Source organism: Opisthocomus hoazin, chromosome 9, assembly GCF_030867145.1.
Source record: "Opisthocomus hoazin isolate bOpiHoa1 chromosome 9, bOpiHoa1.hap1, whole genome shotgun sequence".
Classification (NCBI taxonomy): Eukaryota; Metazoa; Chordata; class Aves; order Opisthocomiformes; family Opisthocomidae; genus Opisthocomus; species Opisthocomus hoazin.
The window spans coordinates 17,014,084-17,032,246 of NC_134422.1; the positions used below are offsets into that span (position 1 = coordinate 17,014,084).

Below are 18,163 nucleotides of genomic sequence, written 5' to 3' on the forward strand. Positions count from 1 at the left end.
TTAAGTTTTCAATTTCTTCAATATTTTCATTCATTAAGATTTTACAATGTAAATTTCCTTCTTCGCGTTTTAAGAAGAGAAAAACAGATTAATAAAGTAGAACTCTTGTACTATTCACACTTACCATCATTGTAGTCTTGTTGATGGCATGAAATATGGTATCTTCGAGGATAAGTCCCTCCCTTTCCAAATTTCTCAAATATCGGGATATCATACTCTACTAGAAAATAAAAAGATGCATTTCAAAATTTAAAAAGCAACAAAAGCACATCATATTACTCAGTTTGGTATTATAAACTTAAAACATGGGGGAACATATCAAAGGATATACTTCAAGGTGAAGCATCAGCTTAAAAAAGATTACAGGACAAAAGCCACAAATTAACAAATCACAAGAACTGAAAGGACTTTCAGCCAAAAGTTTCAAAGGATCAAGAATTCAGTAGCTCAAGTGGTTCACAACCTTTTGCTTGAAAGAATGTCAGAGGACTGCAGCATGTCCAATTACTCCGGTTTTAAAAATAGTTTCTAGAAGAATTGTGGGAAACCACTGTTCACCAGCAAAACTGGCAGAAACTCTTACAAACCATAAAATTTAAAGATGCATAAATACAAAAAATTGGTGAACATGTCAACACAGCTTGAATTACTAAAGCACATTCAATAGGTCCTTTTTTAAAAATTATTAAAAGAGAAAAGTATTCATAAGATAAAGGGAAGAGTCCCTCATGCATAAGTAATTGGTTAGAAGATAAGAAGGTAAGATGGGAGTAAATGGTCAACAGTTCCACAGGAATCTGGGCTATAACTCATGCAGTTTAATTATGCATAAATTCTCTGGACAGAACAATGAATACTGAGGTGACAAAATCATTTTGAGAAATAAAGCCAACAGAAGAATTACAGAAAGCCTTTAAGGGTTTATGTGACTGGATGTGAAAATGGCAGATGAAATTCAATGTAGGCTAGCGTAAAGGATTGTGACAGAGAGTTCCAATAAAGCAGCAGCTGAACGCTCTGTACTGCCTAAAAAGGAAATTAAATGCTATAAATCATAAAGCTATACTGAACAAAGTTTTTGCCTACTCCACTTCCAAGGATTTAGCAAAACTGGAAAGGATTTATAAGTATAAAGATGATCAAAGATACAAAATTGCTTCTCTAAGGAACGTAGGGCTCCCCGGTCTAGAAAAGCCACAGCTCAAAGGGAGACAGAGGTTAAAAAAAAAAAAAAAAAGCATGAACGGCACACTTCATGTAACACAATAAGTTGCACAAATACCTTGTCACAATACACTGTTGATACTGAAGAAGTTTATACAAGTTGAAATAGGGATGGGAAAAATTTGTGCAAGGGAAAAAAAAATACATCACCTCACAGAAGAGCATCTTGCACTTGCAGCACCCTTAAGCCACACGTGACTAGGAATATATTCTGAGGACGGAATACTACACACTCCTCTGGAGAAGCCTAGTATTGGTTGTGGCAGGAGAAAAGACTAGGCCAGATGGACATTTTTTCTGACTCTATATACTATTGCATTATTTACACATCAAATTATGAGAATAAATAGTGAATATGGAATTAATGATAGTCATCTGTCCCATTGTTGAAATACCAGAGCATCCCACAGGAAGACAGAGAAAAATATTGCAAGATCATCTTACTAGAAAAGTAACCATAATAAATATACACAAGTAAACTAGATTAAGGTTACCAAACACAAACTAATTTGACATTTCCAACATTTTTGAAATTTATCACTGCCATCAAAAGGCTTCTTATACCTAGTTTCAGTTTTATTTTCATTTAAAAGTGGTGCAATCTGTTAAGCACTCTAGAATCCTTAAAAGAAAAAACACACCATCACACAGTTAACTGCATAAAGTTTCATAAACAAAATAAAAAGAAGCCATAAAGTATACAATAGACCAAAAAACACATAAGACCCCAGATGCACTGGAAGCTTAATTATTGTTCAACAGCAAAATTCTGTAGTGAGGCATGTCCATGAGAGACACCTCAAAGCCCTTTCAGTGTTACCCATTGCACTTTGTATCCTGAGCCGAGCACGCCGACTTGGATTCAAGCCAGAGTATTGTATGAAAACGACATTAGTGGTGATGATTAATTTACAGGCACAGCACACAGTTCTGCTTCATCCTTTCACTTTGCAGTGCTTTCAATTACAGAAGTCATGAGCACTTCAAACGGATCTTGATTTCACATAGGAGAAAATGAAGGCTACGTGTACCGGTTTTGGCTGGGATAGAGTTAATTTTCTTCATAATAGCTTGTATGGTGCTATGTTGTGGATTTGTGACCAAAACAGTGTTGGTAACACAGGGATGTTTTAGTTATTGCAGAACAGTGTTTACACAGAGTCAAGGCTTTTTTTGTTTCTCACCCTGCTCCACCAGCAAGGAAGCTGGGGGTGCACAAGGAGTGGGTAGGGGACACAGCCTGGACAGCTGACCCCAACTGATCAAAGCAATATCCCATACCACAAGAGGTTGTGCTCAGCAATAAAAGCTGTGGGAAAGAGGAGGAAGGGGGAATGTTCAGAGTTATGGCGTTTGTCTTCCCAGGTAACCATTTGGTGTGATGAAGCCCTGCTTTCCTAGAAATGGCTAAACATCTGCCTGTACATTAACTCCTTATTCTGCTTCGCTTTCACGTGCAGCTTTTGCTTTACCTATTAAACCATCTTTATCTCAACCCACAAGTTTTCTTCTTTTACCCTTCTGATTCTCTTCTCCATCCCACTGTGGGGGAGTGAGTGAGCAGCTGTGCAGTACGTAGCTGCCTGATGGGGTTAAGCCACAACACTGTAACATTAAATAAATTAACCAAGATTATGCGCCAACTTAGAGATGGACATTACAGTGCAGTTTAACAAACGGTTGTGTGTCCCTATGCACTGTATCATTTGCTGTTTTCAAAGAAGCAGATATGTTATACCACAATACCACATACACTAACAGTGGTGTTACACTCAATAATCCATAAGAATCCATTTGGAAGATCTTATATTTCATTGTGTCTTTTACTGTGTGCATTTGGATTGGATTTTGTTGGTTTGTTTTTCTCCTACCATATGAATTTTGTGTAATATAATACCTCTCAATGGGAACTTCCCTTCTAAGCTCTATGATTGGCAAGAGGAAGAGTTCTGGAAAGCTGGTATGTCCAGTGATTTTGCCTACCTGAGAATTCCTGATGATTATCTGGATAGCTCTGTGCTCTTGGCATCCGAGATCTGGGATAGTTGTCTCTGGAAGTGTAAAAACATACAGTATCTAAAAACTGCTGTTTATCTAGTACTTACACATTCAATCTTACTGTCTCACAATTCTTTACGACTGATGAAAAATTATCGCTATACAAGCTGCTGCACCTGTTACGTGGAACCTAATTTTGAAAATCAAATCTAATAGGTATCAGTAATAATTCAACATCAATAACAATGGAAAAGCTTACTTTTTGAGCTCAATGTAATAAGAAAGCAACAGACTGTGTTAATGAGCAATGATATTAGTAAAAACATGAATTATGGTAAGTAAAGGCACAAAGAAGCACTGTTACTTTTAACAACTTTATGGCTAAACACAAAAGTTTATAGACTGGCAAAATCTCTCATACAGCCTACAAAAACTCTTGAGGAAATTTAACCGAAGAAACACAGAGCCTTTTAACGTCTCAAATTATTTCCTCTTCTCTCCATGAAAGTCATAGGATTAGAGAGTAATTTTACTGAGTTATAGAATGATGAGGAATTTTTTGGTTCTTATGAGATCACATTGTTTCTTACCTACAGTTGGTATGTAACTCCCAGCCACCAAAAGGAATGGATGGGATTGCCAGTCAGAGCAACTGATTACAGTACATTTCCATAAACATACCAAAACAATGTCCTCCTTTTTCTGGTAAGAATTTCTCTAATGGGTAACAGAAGCTAAATGGAGACACAAAACCTACATCTTTGTAGGAAATATTTGAATGAAAAAAAAAAAAAAAAAGGAAAACAAACTAAGTAGAGGTGACAAATGAAGTAAATAAAAAACAAGCAAAAAAAAATTTGAAGAAATATTATGAGTTTAAGATTGCTTTGTTTTCCCTTCTTCTGCTCACCTCTGCCCCACAAAAACCTAAAAATTTAGCAATTTGGTAGAATTTCTATCCTATATAGCTACATTAAACACTGTGTGTGTATAACCTATCACACTCCAACCACAAAATACTTTTCATGTCTATTGTTTTCTTGCTTGTGAAATAGAGACTCATTATTTACTCAAAAATTTATTTGTTAGACCAAATGTATCTGTGTCCTCAAGTTATATACTTTCAAATGAAATGGTACTATGGAACACTATAGCACTAATTAATTGCCACAGGCAATGATTTCCAACTTTTTACCTTCCGACCAATTAAATAAAATATTTAATTAGCAGTATTATTTGTATAGCAGGTCCAAATAAATGAGTAGCCATTCTCAGCAATGTGAGACCCAAGGCTATTTGCCTGAGCAACCATAAGCCAAACAGGAGTATGTTCTGTTGGGCTAACCTGGTCACTGAGAAACTGTGGACAATGAACCTCTGAAAACACATGAATCTCCTAACAAGTCAATCAAAACAGATCTCCAGACCCACCACAGCACACGCTGCCTCTTGCTAACAGACAGGTTTAAACAAAGAAAATAAGTGGAAAGTCTGCAATGGGAACAAGGGGAGAGGAACGGACAACTACTGCCAAGAAAAGGAGGGGACTGTCTGTTGAAGTCTTTACACGATTGTACTCTCATTCGTGAAGTGGGTACGTTCTACCTTGGAAAATGGAAGCTTACTTCATACAGCAGTACCTAAGAAACATAACTACGATGGGGTGGCTCACTGGCAGAGAATATACTTCACATATATGTAAGACTGGAAAAATTTAGTAAAAAAATCTTCAGAACATTTTTGTAGGATCTGAAGTCTAAGTTTTTCTGTTTCAAATGCAAATTACATTAAAAAAAAGACATCTACTTCTATTTTCCATGCATTAGTACACAGTTAAGTTTCAATAGGCTTTTATAAATGTTCTATCACTTACAGAGGAATTTCTGGAAGAAGTTGAGTAATAGCTGTTGCTGGAGAGTTATTGTATGTTATTACTGATACATTATGCAATCTAATAAAGGTAAATAATGAACGTAGGTAATTTTTACCCATCTAAAGGGCTGTCAAGTGAGGGACAGCTTCCCGAGCCAGAGTTTTCAGGACTGCTCAAAGACAATGGATCCAGCATCTAATAAACAATGAACAGAGAAAGACCAACAAGTTCAAGTTTTTTTTGTTTTATTTAAGAAAAAAATACTTGAAGGTTTCCGCTTTGAAATGCCTAATAAAAAATAAAAATAAGCCAGAAATATTAACTACTAGAGAAAAAGATAGCTGCCATAGTTGAACCTGCAGTGTATTCTGCAATCCTGAAAGCACTCCGCCATTCTTCTTGCGTCTAACTAGAATCTAGTTCAGGTATTGAATCCTCTATCATGCCTTGTACATGACAAGTTGCACTGCTACTTTCTTCCTGTATACACCATTGTCTCTTAATATTATAGCAATATCTGCATGAGACTAGCTTAACAGAGCAACAAAAATAAGGCCTCTAAAGGCTAAAAAGCTGAGGCAATTTAAAAAAAGTGGATTTTCTTGTCGTCAAAGAAAAAAAAAAATCTCAAATATGGCACAGATTATAATGAATACAATTTATATAATCTCTGTTGTGGCTGAAGTTTGGCCAACTAGCAGTCACAGAAAACAGCTCAAACCAAATACCATAAAAAGCTTTTAAACATTTATCTCTAGTTAGGACTCCAATCAAGTTACGCAGATTTTTAAATGGAACTGAAGCGAAAGGGGAGGCAGAAAGCAGGAGAATGCATAAAACTTAAAAACACTCTCCCTTTTCACCCAGACCAAAATCCCGTTTCAAACAAAACAAACTTTCATGTGAAACTGGAGTTTATGAAAACACCAAAGACAGATTTGGTTTTTTTTTTCCTTCCTTAAAACACTTCTGACAACCTAGCAGTTGATGCTCACGAGCTTTGTGAAGTCTGCCACGCATGTCTGAAGCAGTCATAAAACTGACTGTCTAGGCCAGATCTATTACATCATGAAAACAATCATCAGCACTTTCTGTTTCTCAAACTCTAAACCAGAGAAAAAGAATTGTATTGATAATCAAGGATATCCTCTTGATTACCAGCTATTTCTATTGGCTGACATTTTGTTTTATCTCGCAAGACTACTTTAAAAGTTTTAACTTTAACAACAGGCAAACATCACTCCTTTCTTTCTGCAGTAAAACACTCTGAAGTGTTTTACAGATCTATTTTTCAGAAGTGACAACAGAATCTAAATTTTGAATTACTGAATGTGACGATTTTACCAGCCTGCCTCTCAAAAACAGAGTGGAAAGCTAATCTGTTGTCTTAAAATGAGCTCCTTCCTAAAATAAAGTTTGTTTTGGTACTTTATATAACATCTATCATCTTCTATGAACTGGACCAGTCTTTTGCTGTAAATTTAGCAGTTACCCCTCCATTTTGTATGGTTTGTGCTGCATCTTAAAGGTCCTGGACGCATACTTTGCCGAGCATCAATCAAGGACTTACTAAGGACATAGAGTCCAGAAAGTGAGTTTGCACTCTGCACACTTAAATTAACTCTTTATTGGGAAGGAAAACATTTACCACAGGTTCAGCAATTATATTCCTCTTTTTTTGTGCTGAGCAGTGGGTCCTAAAAGGGAAAAAAGCCCATCTGCTGCCACATTAATTACCTCTATAACTTGAAGCAGTATGGTCCAACTGGCAGACCATGGCCCGCTTCTATCCAACCCATCATCTCTTCTGTAGAGGAAGCATGGGGTCTGCTGTCAGAGTGTGGATAGCTGTGCTTAGGCAGATCAACCGGAACGCAGAGCAAAGCCCTCCATGCCCAAATTCCCTTCTTGTCTTTGTGGGGCAGGCTGTGACAGATGTAGGCAGCATGGTCAACGCTTGCCAAGGTGATGTGGCAACATAAGGGGAAGGGAGCAAACTGAGGTTGTGAGATCCCAGCACCCGAATTTGGCTCTTGAGGCTGCTTAGGTTGAACTAACCTGGCTTCCTATGAAAGTAAAATTACTGTATTAAAACCCTGCTGACAGCTTACACAGCAATGCGTACATGACAGGTTACGTGTTTCTTGAATACTCCGGAGTGAAAAGATATCCTTTGGCTTCAGAGACCATCTGTCTATCTAACCAGTCAGTGACCAAAACAGACTTTGCCCAGACCAAAAGTAATTATTTCACTGAATGAATCCAGGCCTGGGCTGGATCTGACCACGTGGCTATGATAATGAATAGCACCCTGATCTGGAAATTAAGAGATTCAGTCTCTATTCCCAGCTCAGTTATTAAAATTGTGCAACAAATTGCACAATCTCTTTGCCTCTATTTTTATTCTATCATCTGTGTCTCATTTAGTCAGCTCATAAAAACCATTGCCTCTTGCCATTTGTGAATACAGAGCCAATGTCAACAAGAACTTGAAGTGATTTGGGTACACAGCATTATTTTTTTTTCCTCCTTAAAATATCTCTTTCTTCATTGCCGATTCTGTGAGCCATTACATTACTCCATCTTTTCCTGCCGTTTTTAAGGGCAAATTTGATATTCAAAGAGCAGAATTTTCACTTGTGCTAAGCATGCTGATATTCCACACCAATAAGCAGGTGAATACGGAGAACAAAACAGCATACACCTGTGATCCTCACACAAAAATGTGACTGTGGAAAGTATTTCAGAGAGTTTATCTGTACCAGGCCCATTGCCATCCCCTTGCCTCTACCCCCAACACAGTACCGAGTCCAAATAATTCTGACAGATTTAAACTCTTTCTTAAAACTTCCTTTAATTACCTGGGAAAGCTGGACAACTGGTCTTGCTCACATATGCTTCTCATTAAAATGAAAGGGTTTGTGCTTTCTAATGTAGACATCTCTTACTGTAATTTATATCTATCACTCCCTCACTCAACTATCATGGAAATTCAGAATGTTATCTTTCTCCTTGTAGCAACATATTTAAATAATTGAAGAGACTTACAGAGAAAAAACAGGTTCTACAAGACTAAACCACAATTGTTTTAACCTTCTCTTACAGATCATGTCTTCTAGGATTTTCATCATATTCTTAGCTCTTCTAACAATTCCATATCCTTCTTGAACAGCAGTATTTCATAAATCAACTGAACAAAAACTTTAATTTTATTAAATCATACACGTACCTGATCCATACTTTCTGGAATGAATTCACCCTCACTGTTGATACTGGTGAAGGACCCATTTCGGGCCACCTGATGTAGCTCATCTGGAATGTATCCTGGGGGAGGTGAACTCCTGTCACGAGTATTAGAACCTTTTGAAAGGAAAGGGCTAGTCAGAGTCTCTTCACTAACCTGGAATCCAGGGGCTTTATTCAAATGCTTCATAAGCACTGAGCCTGCCTGGATCACTTCTTGCTTTAGAAATGTCACAATTGCCCATGCAATACAAGACTGATAGCGTTCAAAATCTGTAATCCAGGAATTACAAAAAATTTGGGGCAGGGTTGCCTCAATGGCATTAAAAAGAATTTTCATTATACAGGAACAGAAATATAATTTGCCCACACATCTAGCTGGGTAAATTTCTCCTTCTGAAACAAAATAAAATTCCAAACCCTTCCACCCATGTCAACTAGTCCTTTCCAATTCTTGGGAATTTCAGTTTTTCTTTGTAGAATATTATGTCTGCAAGAACATGAATACCTCTATTCATAATAAATGCATAATAAATGAATTCAATTGGTTGAATAGTTATTCATTAAACTCTCTAGTTTCATAATTAAATTTGGAATCTAACATCACACCAACATTAAAACATGAATAACAAAAAGGTTGTATCAATGCCAGAATAAGTATCTTAAACAAATGTTCACACATTAAGATTAAAAACACATGGGAGTCTTAAATTGAGCAAGGAAACACACTGCCATGTAAATAAACAGATCTTTCAGTAACTCATTCCTGTATCTGAAAATAAAGGGGAGTACTAACATCAACTGTTTAGGATACCCATTAATTACCCCAAATAATTCTACATAGATTTATTTACTCATGATTGTTTGGGGGTTCATTTTCTGTATTATACACATTTAAATCAACTTTGACTTAAAATTCAGAATCCACTCCCCTAAGTGCACACTCTACAGTAGAGTCATTGATGAGTAAGAGAAATTCAAGCAGTCTGTGTTGAAAGCAAGATCTTAATGAAGAGAATATTACAAAAGAAAAGTTTTTACAACTAAAGCTATTGAAATATGCAGCTTACCTATTACAGACAGTCGTCTTTTTCTGTCTGTCACACCAAACACTGTATTATCTAAATCTTCCAGTGAGGGCAAGGGTTCCACGTTATTTACACTAGGTGACTGAAAACGCATACATATTACAAACTGCAGTTACTACTTTATACTCCTGACAATGAAAATACTTCTCAAACTTTACAGGCTTTGTGCAGCACATTCTTTTTTTCAAGCAGTCAAAAAGAAGCTTGCCAATTCATACAAAAATTAGTCTCTCTTAGTACCTCATTCTTAATATTTCAAAATAATTTTCAGTAGGTACTAGTATACAAATCCTATCAATATCATGGCTGTGATGTGTTAGATAATTCCAGAATAACTCAATATTTAGCCTATAGTCCACTGCTACTATTTGGTGCAACAAACTTTTAACTTGTCATAATATAAAGAAGTGTCACCAACATATGGCATAGTTTTAAATAAGTACAGTTACTTAACTTCTATGCACTTCTCAAATTTGTATCATATCATCATCCTATTAAGGAACACTTTTCTACCACTGTAGGGAAGGTAAACAAAGAGAGAGGTACCAGATCTCGGAAAAAGTTAAAACCGAGTCAACACAAAATGTTAACAGATGCTTAAAGCAAGCTGAAGAAACAATCAGTAGTATTTTCAACTGGAAAAAAATCATTTTGAAGAAAAGATACAAAGTATACCTCAATATGAAAACCGAGGAAAAAGACGTTTGGCACGTCAACTCATACCTGTGTATTTCCATGTATTACAAGCAGTATCTTGAGACTCTTCATATGAACACTACGGTCAAGCAGTTCAACAGCTTTGTCCAGGTCATCCTGTGTGGTCAATGGAATTACAAGCTACAAAAAGGGGGAGAAGGAAAAAAAAAAAAAAGATGTCTTATACAGGACACAAGTAAGAAATTAGGAAGTCCAGTGCAGAGAAACAAAGCAACTATCTTTCTTTCATTCCAAAGAAACTGAAAATAAAATTTATTAAATGATGCCTCAAGCTAGCACCAAAATGTCTGAAGTTCAACCTTAACTCTTCCTTCAGATGCCTTCAACAGGTACAGCATGGTAGAACAAGTCTTCACAATGAAGGAGCAACCATTTTACACAAGTACAACTTAATATCCTACAAGTTTCAGAGAAATGTACAACAGTGTTAATGTATTTGCCACTGACTAAATGAATACAAGTCTATAAGATAAAAATAAGCTTTATTTTATAAAGCATAAAGCATATTTTTGTATCTCACAATAATACAACTATATTTGTTTGAAGTTGCATCACTAACAGAATTTCTCCACTGAAAAACGGAATTTGTCACAGAAGTGTATCAGGCATGATGTGATCCACATGAAGTCCTCACTAGAATCTTACTTGGATGCAATTAACTAGAATTAACTTGTCATACATGTATCTTTAGAACAGAAAAATGTTATGCTGTTAAAAAGCACTTGAGATCTGAATTCTGTAACGATTAAAATTGGAATTATGTTTCAGGAGTGTAAATTACAACTTCTGCCTGTAACAAAGGAACAACATAATATAGATTTTTTAAAACATCTATTCCACTTGTAAACAGTCTCAGTCAGTGATGCTCAAATACAACGTCAGTTGAAATACCGTACTTCTATGCAAAAAGAAATGGGAATGAGGGAGGAAGGTCTTCATAACAAATCAGTGCACTTTTCATTTTAAGTTGAAGTTTTAATGCTAGTGACAGGTTATTACCATCACATTTCTGAAAGGTGATGGGATGATTTGCCAACTAGTACTGAAGCTGAGAAGCAGAAAATGCCTAAAAAAACCCCACCAAAACCTATCAGAGGAAGGAGCTGAGCCTAAAGCATCATGAATAGCCATTTCTTCTGACCTTCCTAATCTCCAAAATCCTTCTGTTGGAGTTCTTTATTTTGAGGATCAGTTTCACTGCAGGGCCTGGTAAGTCAGCGAGTAACCAACAAACAGCAATTACAGGCATTTTCTTCTGCAAAGATGCAGATCAGATACAGCAATTCTGTTGTGCATAACCAAGCACACGAATAATCCTCCATACACTTCACTGAATCAAGGCAAAACCCAAAACTAAATCCTAAGAATGGATCCTGCATCTGTAAATATATTTCCTACTAATAATTCCATCTCTACTTCCAAAGGAAAGCTGGAAGTAATATTGATCAGACACAAGTGGCTTGACAGCGCTAGCACTATATCCAGGAAATCTTTGCAAACCAGCCATTTTAAGAGAAGCAACAATTAAGCCTAGTTCTCCAATCTAAACATTACTAAATGAAGCACTCTAGCAATTAACTAACACAATTAACCCTTAAAGACAAAAAGTGTACAAGAAAGGATAAGTGTTAGTTAAAATATAAAAACACAACAAAGCTCAAAGAAATAAAGACTTCCCCAAAGTCACACAAAAGGACTGTGGCAGAGCAAGAAGACAATTTACCCATTCCCAATCAAGTCTGAGACATAACTCATTAATATATGACTCTTCTCATAAAACATTTTATGCATCTCCTGCTTATCCCAATTTAGACAAGCTTTACACATTTGAGAACACACACATTACAAATCTGGGGTTTTGTCACAGGAGTGGTTCTCACTGGTTACGAAAGCAATTTTCAGCCTTCAAATAATCAATGCACAAGTCACAGAATTTAGAAGACACAGAATACTACCTCATTATTGCTGTAATGTAAATCCATAGTCTGTCCAAAAGCAACTTTAGCTTTAGCTGCAAGATCTTCAAGTTTAACAGGTCTTGGTAATTGCAGGATCCTGAAACACAATTTAAGTTATAAAGAATTTTTGTCCATTACTTACGAAAATCTGGCAACTTATTACTTATGCATGACCTTAGAATTAAATTTATTACTAAAAAGACCATAAGAGGCTTTGCTTTACTCACTGTCCCCCATATTTTGACTCATTAAAAAAAGAGAAAAAGCAGTGAAAAAGTCATAAGGGACAATAACACATAAAATTAGATCTTCATTATGAGTATTTTAGTTGCTTGCACATGGCTTCTCTCTTAACTTTGTGCTGTGCATGCCTCTATTCCAGAGGTAAACTCATACAAACTTCTATAATTTTCTACTTAAGAAAACTAAAACAATGGACAACCATAGGCTGACAAGCACAAGCATCAGAAGGGAATTACTCCTACAGTCCCCATTTTTTGGAAATCCAAAAGACTATCTTATCTGAGGAAGGTAACTAAATGTCACCATCTTTACCATAATGAATTACACACTCAAACTGCTCAGTCCATCACTAACTGCACTTCAAGTGTGCTTCTGTCAGAATGGTGCAGTTGTAGGTCAACAACTTGGATTTTCTTCTAACTCAATGTCTCATCAAACCAAATAGCCCAAAATCCCTGAAACTGACCTCTTACTATGGAAACTATTGTATTATTAGAGACACAACACCATTAAACAAAAAAAAAGTTTTGAGAAGTGACTAAGTTATTGAGTACATTCAATTCAAATTCAAAAAAGAAACAGCACTCAAATTTTGTGAAGCAGAACATTAGTTCCTTTTATCAGTGTTTCAGTTGGTACACTGGTTAGGGAAGAGTATTTCTCACTGAAAAGAGGTTAGAAGCCAAGCCACTTCCAATTAAAAATTACTTTGAAAAAAAAATAAAAAAACCAAAACCCTCAACAGAAAGCCAACAGCAATTCTCACTGTAGTTAAAAATTTGTTTAGCAAGCCTGGAACTCTGCCCATCATGCTGCACGCTCCTTGGTACGGAGTGCCACATTCACTACTGAAAGGAACTCTGGAATCACTTCTCTTTTCCACTTCCCTTTTTAAAAACTAGTGAGAAAGCCATTGCATAACTTATTTTTCTTGCACAATTTCATTGTTTTATCTTTAGATCTCCGTGCTCAGGCAACAAAAGTATTATAACTCCTGGTGAGCAATGAGCCTGTGCTGCCCAGCACCCAGCTACTTGGGACAGCCCAAAACAGAGCTAGGCCCATCAGCATGAAAGCTTGGGAAAGGTATCTTTCCACACACTTACTTTATGTTTGTACTCAACTTAAATTGGTTAACTTAGTCCACTGTGAAAGTGAATTCAGATAAACTGCGAAAATGCACTGTCTGTGCAGACTGGGAGGGAATAAACAGTTTCTGTTTTAAATTCATGTTTCCGCCTATTTCACAAGAAATTGCTAGGTAGAAGAGTCCTCAATTTTCAAAGCTTTTGAAAAGAATTACTTCCTCCAAATTACTGACAGCACTCAACCACTACTGATACACTGTCACATGTGATGTTCAGAAAAGGGATAGGAAGAAGCTGCAGAATGTTGATTTCTATGGAACTCACAGCTATTTAACCACCACACGTAAAGAGCAGGTACACACTGTAATCAGCACGGATACACCCTCACCCATTGCACACCACACAAAGGACTGCCCAGGGGTAGCACAGGTTTCATTCTGAAGCCATTTTTTCCTAAGTAATTTACCATTTCTATTGGCAAATACCGTGACCAGGATATTATTTCCTTTTTCATAAAGTATTTTCAAAGATCTTATTCTATGACCATTTCTCTGTAGGTACAATGAAGGACTGTGCTTTCAGAAAGAGACAAACAGACGAAATGAGTTGTCCACAAACCAGTTCTGCACAGAAATGTAAATCAACTTCTGTAAAAGCTTTTGAGCAGCCATGAAAGCAGAGATAGAGACAGATGTTTGTATACTTTAAGCATGTACATCACTCACCTCTTACACACGAAATGAAAATAAATTTTAACTGATTATTCAAAATTATAAATTAAACCAATCTACTTATAAAGTCCAATACATTTTCCTATTACAGTTCTCAGATTGGTTCCTCCAAAGTACAATCTAATACTGAGTTTTAAGATCTAGACTTCTTCCTCTGGGTGTTACAGTAACAACATATTATCTTGCATTTATTATGCAACATGATGCAGCAAAAAAATTATTTGCTGGTCTACTCACATTTGAGATCTATGTTAATGATCTAAGTAATTATTCTAGGCTACAAACATCTATCTGAAGGGTAAACAAATGAAGGATCTTACACGGGACATAGCTACGGTAAGATACTTCTGCCTTTATGCATACTTAGAGCCCACATTTTAAACAGATTCATTCTCCTTCAATTGTGATCATATAAAAATTAAATTTAAACTCATACCAAATACAGTCAGATATCTGAAATACATTGAACAGTTTGAGATGTTACAACAGCAGCCCAACAAAATTCTATAGATAGTTAAAAAACAAGACTGTTTCCCATGTTCCCACCTTACCTTTTTTCACCTCTATGTTCAAACTTGACTCTCACATCGTTCTGTAATAAAAGAGATAAAGGAACCACTATTAGTTTTTTACTACCTCCTTTAATGAAGGCTGTGAAATCCCATTCAGTAATCCTACACCAGAAGTAAAATCCTTAAGCAGTCCATATTAATTTTCTGTCCTTTCTGATATACAAAGCATTTAAACACAAGCTACTCCTGCTGGGGTATCTGACAGAGGCTTAAAGCATGTAAAAAATACAAAAAAATTATTCTGAAGTACAATGAATGCTTCTGTAAGTAAACACATTATTTACTATCAATATATTTTAATATTATAACAGATTCATGATTTCAAATTCAGTGTGGAACTCACTACCAAAGAATTCTCTTATGAACAGACAGGTAGATCTAGCTACTATAATAGGTTTTTTTGTACACCTCAGAGCTGAGCATTCCAGGCTTAAGAAACATATCTTGTTTCATAAGCATTACCATAGAAACCCACACAGGTAATTAAGCCAGCATTCATGCAATCAGTTTCCTAATAACAAAGATATCTGTAAATATCTACACTTACATGGAAATACAATTGTTTTGTAAAAATCATAATTTTAAGAATCAAATTGTACTGGCAACTATTGCAGGAGCAAAAATGATACATTCAGCCACAGAGATTATATCCAAATAACAACGTGGTATCTTCCAAAAGAATTACTTGATTCACAAGTGATTACTTTCAAAATTCACAAGTTTAAATAGAATTACAAACACATATTTCCCCTTCACCACCACCACATTTAAACTCAGAAATGGCTCTAATGATTTTTCTTCTAACTTTCTAAACATGGATTACATTCAAATCATTCTATTACTACAGTGTCTAAAGTCATGGCTTAGACGTGAGTTATATGACACTAGCAAAGCACCATTGTGTTATCTACTGAACTCTTACAGCTTTTAAAGCACAGAATATAAAAAGATGTAGCTGTTGTTTTTTCACATTTTAAGAGCCAGATGTATTCAAATACTTTGATCTTTAACAGGTTAAAACAAGACTGCACAAACCGAAGTTTCATGAAATACTGGACTGCCAATTAAGGATCCAATCAAATAAACATACAGTTAACTCAATATGGCTACTAGAACAATGTGGGTAAAAATCTACATCTCCTCATCTCTCCATATACTAGTTCAAACCTATCAACTAATCATTTACTACTTTTCCATCTGTGTTCAGTACCTTGAGAAAAAAAAAAATACAGCTGAACTTTCATTTCCAGCATATGAACAAACAAAAATCTGAGGCCAAAGATGCAGTAAAGGAGCATAAGTATGTTTCTGCTGCTGTACTGACATTCTTTAGTACGATATAGCTGACAACTGGGCAATACACCTATAAAATTCATTCTAAAGAAGCATTCCAAATAAGAGATACTAGCACACCTTGATATTTTAAAACAGTCTAGTACCAATCAAATTCAGAAGAAATAAAAAATAAAAAATCAATCTACATACAGTGTCAAAATACTCCTATAATCTTCACTTTATCAGGACTGGAGTCATTTATAGGTCATTCTGGTATGCTCACTGGGCTGGCAAGAAAAATAATTATAGAAGTCACAGTAGGACATTCCATGTTCAATAGGTTAGTTAGAATATTAAAGATTACCTGTTTTTTAGGTGAAGATGACTTTGGTTTTCCTGTTTCTTGCTGGGGCAATACAGGACGACTGGCCTTATGAAGCACAGCCAAATCCTGCATGATTGAATTCAAAGCTTGCTGCTCATCTGCTCAGAGAAAAAGACCAGATAAGAGAAGTGTAAACAACTGTTACATTTGAAGTGCATTACTGTCTCATTTCATAATTAGGCAGGCATTATTCTAAAACCTAGAAGTCCATATTGCACATGCAATACATAACAGCCAAATTAAAAAAAAAATTACTGCCATACTTCAAACAACTTTTGTTTTCTCATTAACATTGCTTAAGGAAATAAACAGCTTAATCAGTAAACACACTATGTCAAGTTTAAAAAACTGAAGTCATAACAGAGATTGACAACTCTACAGAACAGCAAGCTGTATTAATAAGAGAATGGTGGGGAAAAAAAAAGGTTTATCTAATTTGTTTCAAATAACGTCATGGATGAGATGTTAACTAGAAGTCATACTGCACTCCCCCCTTCCCCAAATCCTAAAAAAAAAAAAAAAAAAAGAAAAGCAAGAACTTTTGAATCATTTTTCCTCTGTCCTGAACAGGTACGGTCACACACATAGGAAGCATACATAAACTCCCAGAGGAACACTCCACTGTTCGAGCATCTGCTGACAGCCCACAGAGACATTAAAAAAAAACAAACAACCCAACCCAAAACACCAGAGAACTCTTCCAGGACTGCAAATATAGGGATTTTTTAGGGCTGACAGGAGTAATTCACAAGGAGAAACAGAAGCACTGAACCCAGGGGACAATTTAGGGGCAGGAATGCTACGTAGCTTAGATTTCAAGTTCACAGAAACTCCTGGATCCTGATGATCTCTGCAGCTGTGATGGCCTGGGGTCATGCTAGACAAGGTTTGCGTGGAACTGGGATGCTCCTTTGGACAGGAAAGCACTTAGGAACTCAAAAGCCTCTACATCAATCACTAAATGAAATTTATTTCTCACCAATATTTCCTATTAATTCCTTGCCACAGCAACAGTACTATACTCAGCATGCATCCAGAACAGTCGATAACAAAATTTATCTACAAAGGTGTTGATTGTATGCCTTCATGCTATTCGACAACAGATATGTTCGTTGAGGAATACATTGCTAAGTGCTGTGATTTACAAAGAACAGTATTTCTCAAACATGGACCTGAGAAAAACTCCGCATTAATATCAGCAGGCAAGCATTCCAGGTATTCAGCACTGATGAGAATTCCTTCACACTACTCAAATATAACCAAATATATTTGTCATATCAGGAAATTGTGGGATTTCAAGTGTTCCAATTTAACAGATTCCTAACAAATCAGAAAGCTGGTCTGAAAATGAGTAACTTTGATCATCACTCATGCTGTCATTATTCATAACTCTATTAAGATATGCAAATCCATAAAAGTAAGTTTTACTAGCAGTATTTAATGGCAGAACTGAAGGCATTCTTACAGCTCGCAGTTATTCCTTTCTCACACTAAAACACACTTCAAAACTTTCCACAATTAAAAAAAGTGAAACTATTTAAATGTGTTATAGCCTATTCTAGTGCTCAGCAAGAAAAAAAAAATTCTTTTAGTAGTTGGTTGGTGGAGGTTTCATTCCCAGTGGTCACTAGGTAACATACTTCATACAAAGGAAATCAAAGCACTGAGGCAAAGCATCTAAAGTTTACTGAACATCCCATATGACTTAATAGTCATTCTCTCACACAAAGTGTTGGAGAATATCAGAAATCTAAAGAGTACTGTATTT

The 18,163-nt window shown here is 36.0% G+C and overlaps 1 protein-coding gene across 3 annotated transcripts in view; it reads right to left on the bottom strand.

Annotated features, from left to right (window-relative positions):
* Positions 1-18,163, bottom strand: part of MAP3K2 (mitogen-activated protein kinase kinase kinase 2) — a 55,876-nt gene that overhangs the window by 10,495 nt on the left and 27,218 nt on the right. For 2 of the 3 annotated variants that reach the window (XM_075430328.1, XM_075430326.1), the window contains 9 exons: positions 16,375-16,493; positions 14,715-14,755; positions 12,099-12,198; positions 10,150-10,263; positions 9,409-9,508; positions 8,325-8,455; positions 5,211-5,290; positions 3,208-3,275; positions 125-220 (listed from right to left, as the gene is read on the bottom strand). In XM_075430328.1, the coding sequence (XP_075286443.1) occupies positions 125-220; positions 3,208-3,275; positions 5,211-5,290; positions 8,325-8,455; positions 9,409-9,508; positions 10,150-10,263; positions 12,099-12,198; positions 14,715-14,755; positions 16,375-16,493 (849 nt within the window). The remainder of the gene's footprint in view (positions 1-124; positions 221-3,207; positions 3,276-5,210; positions 5,291-8,324; positions 8,456-9,408; positions 9,509-10,149; positions 10,264-12,098; positions 12,199-14,714; positions 14,756-16,374; positions 16,494-18,163) is intronic. The other variant, XM_075430329.1, reaches the window with a different exon arrangement.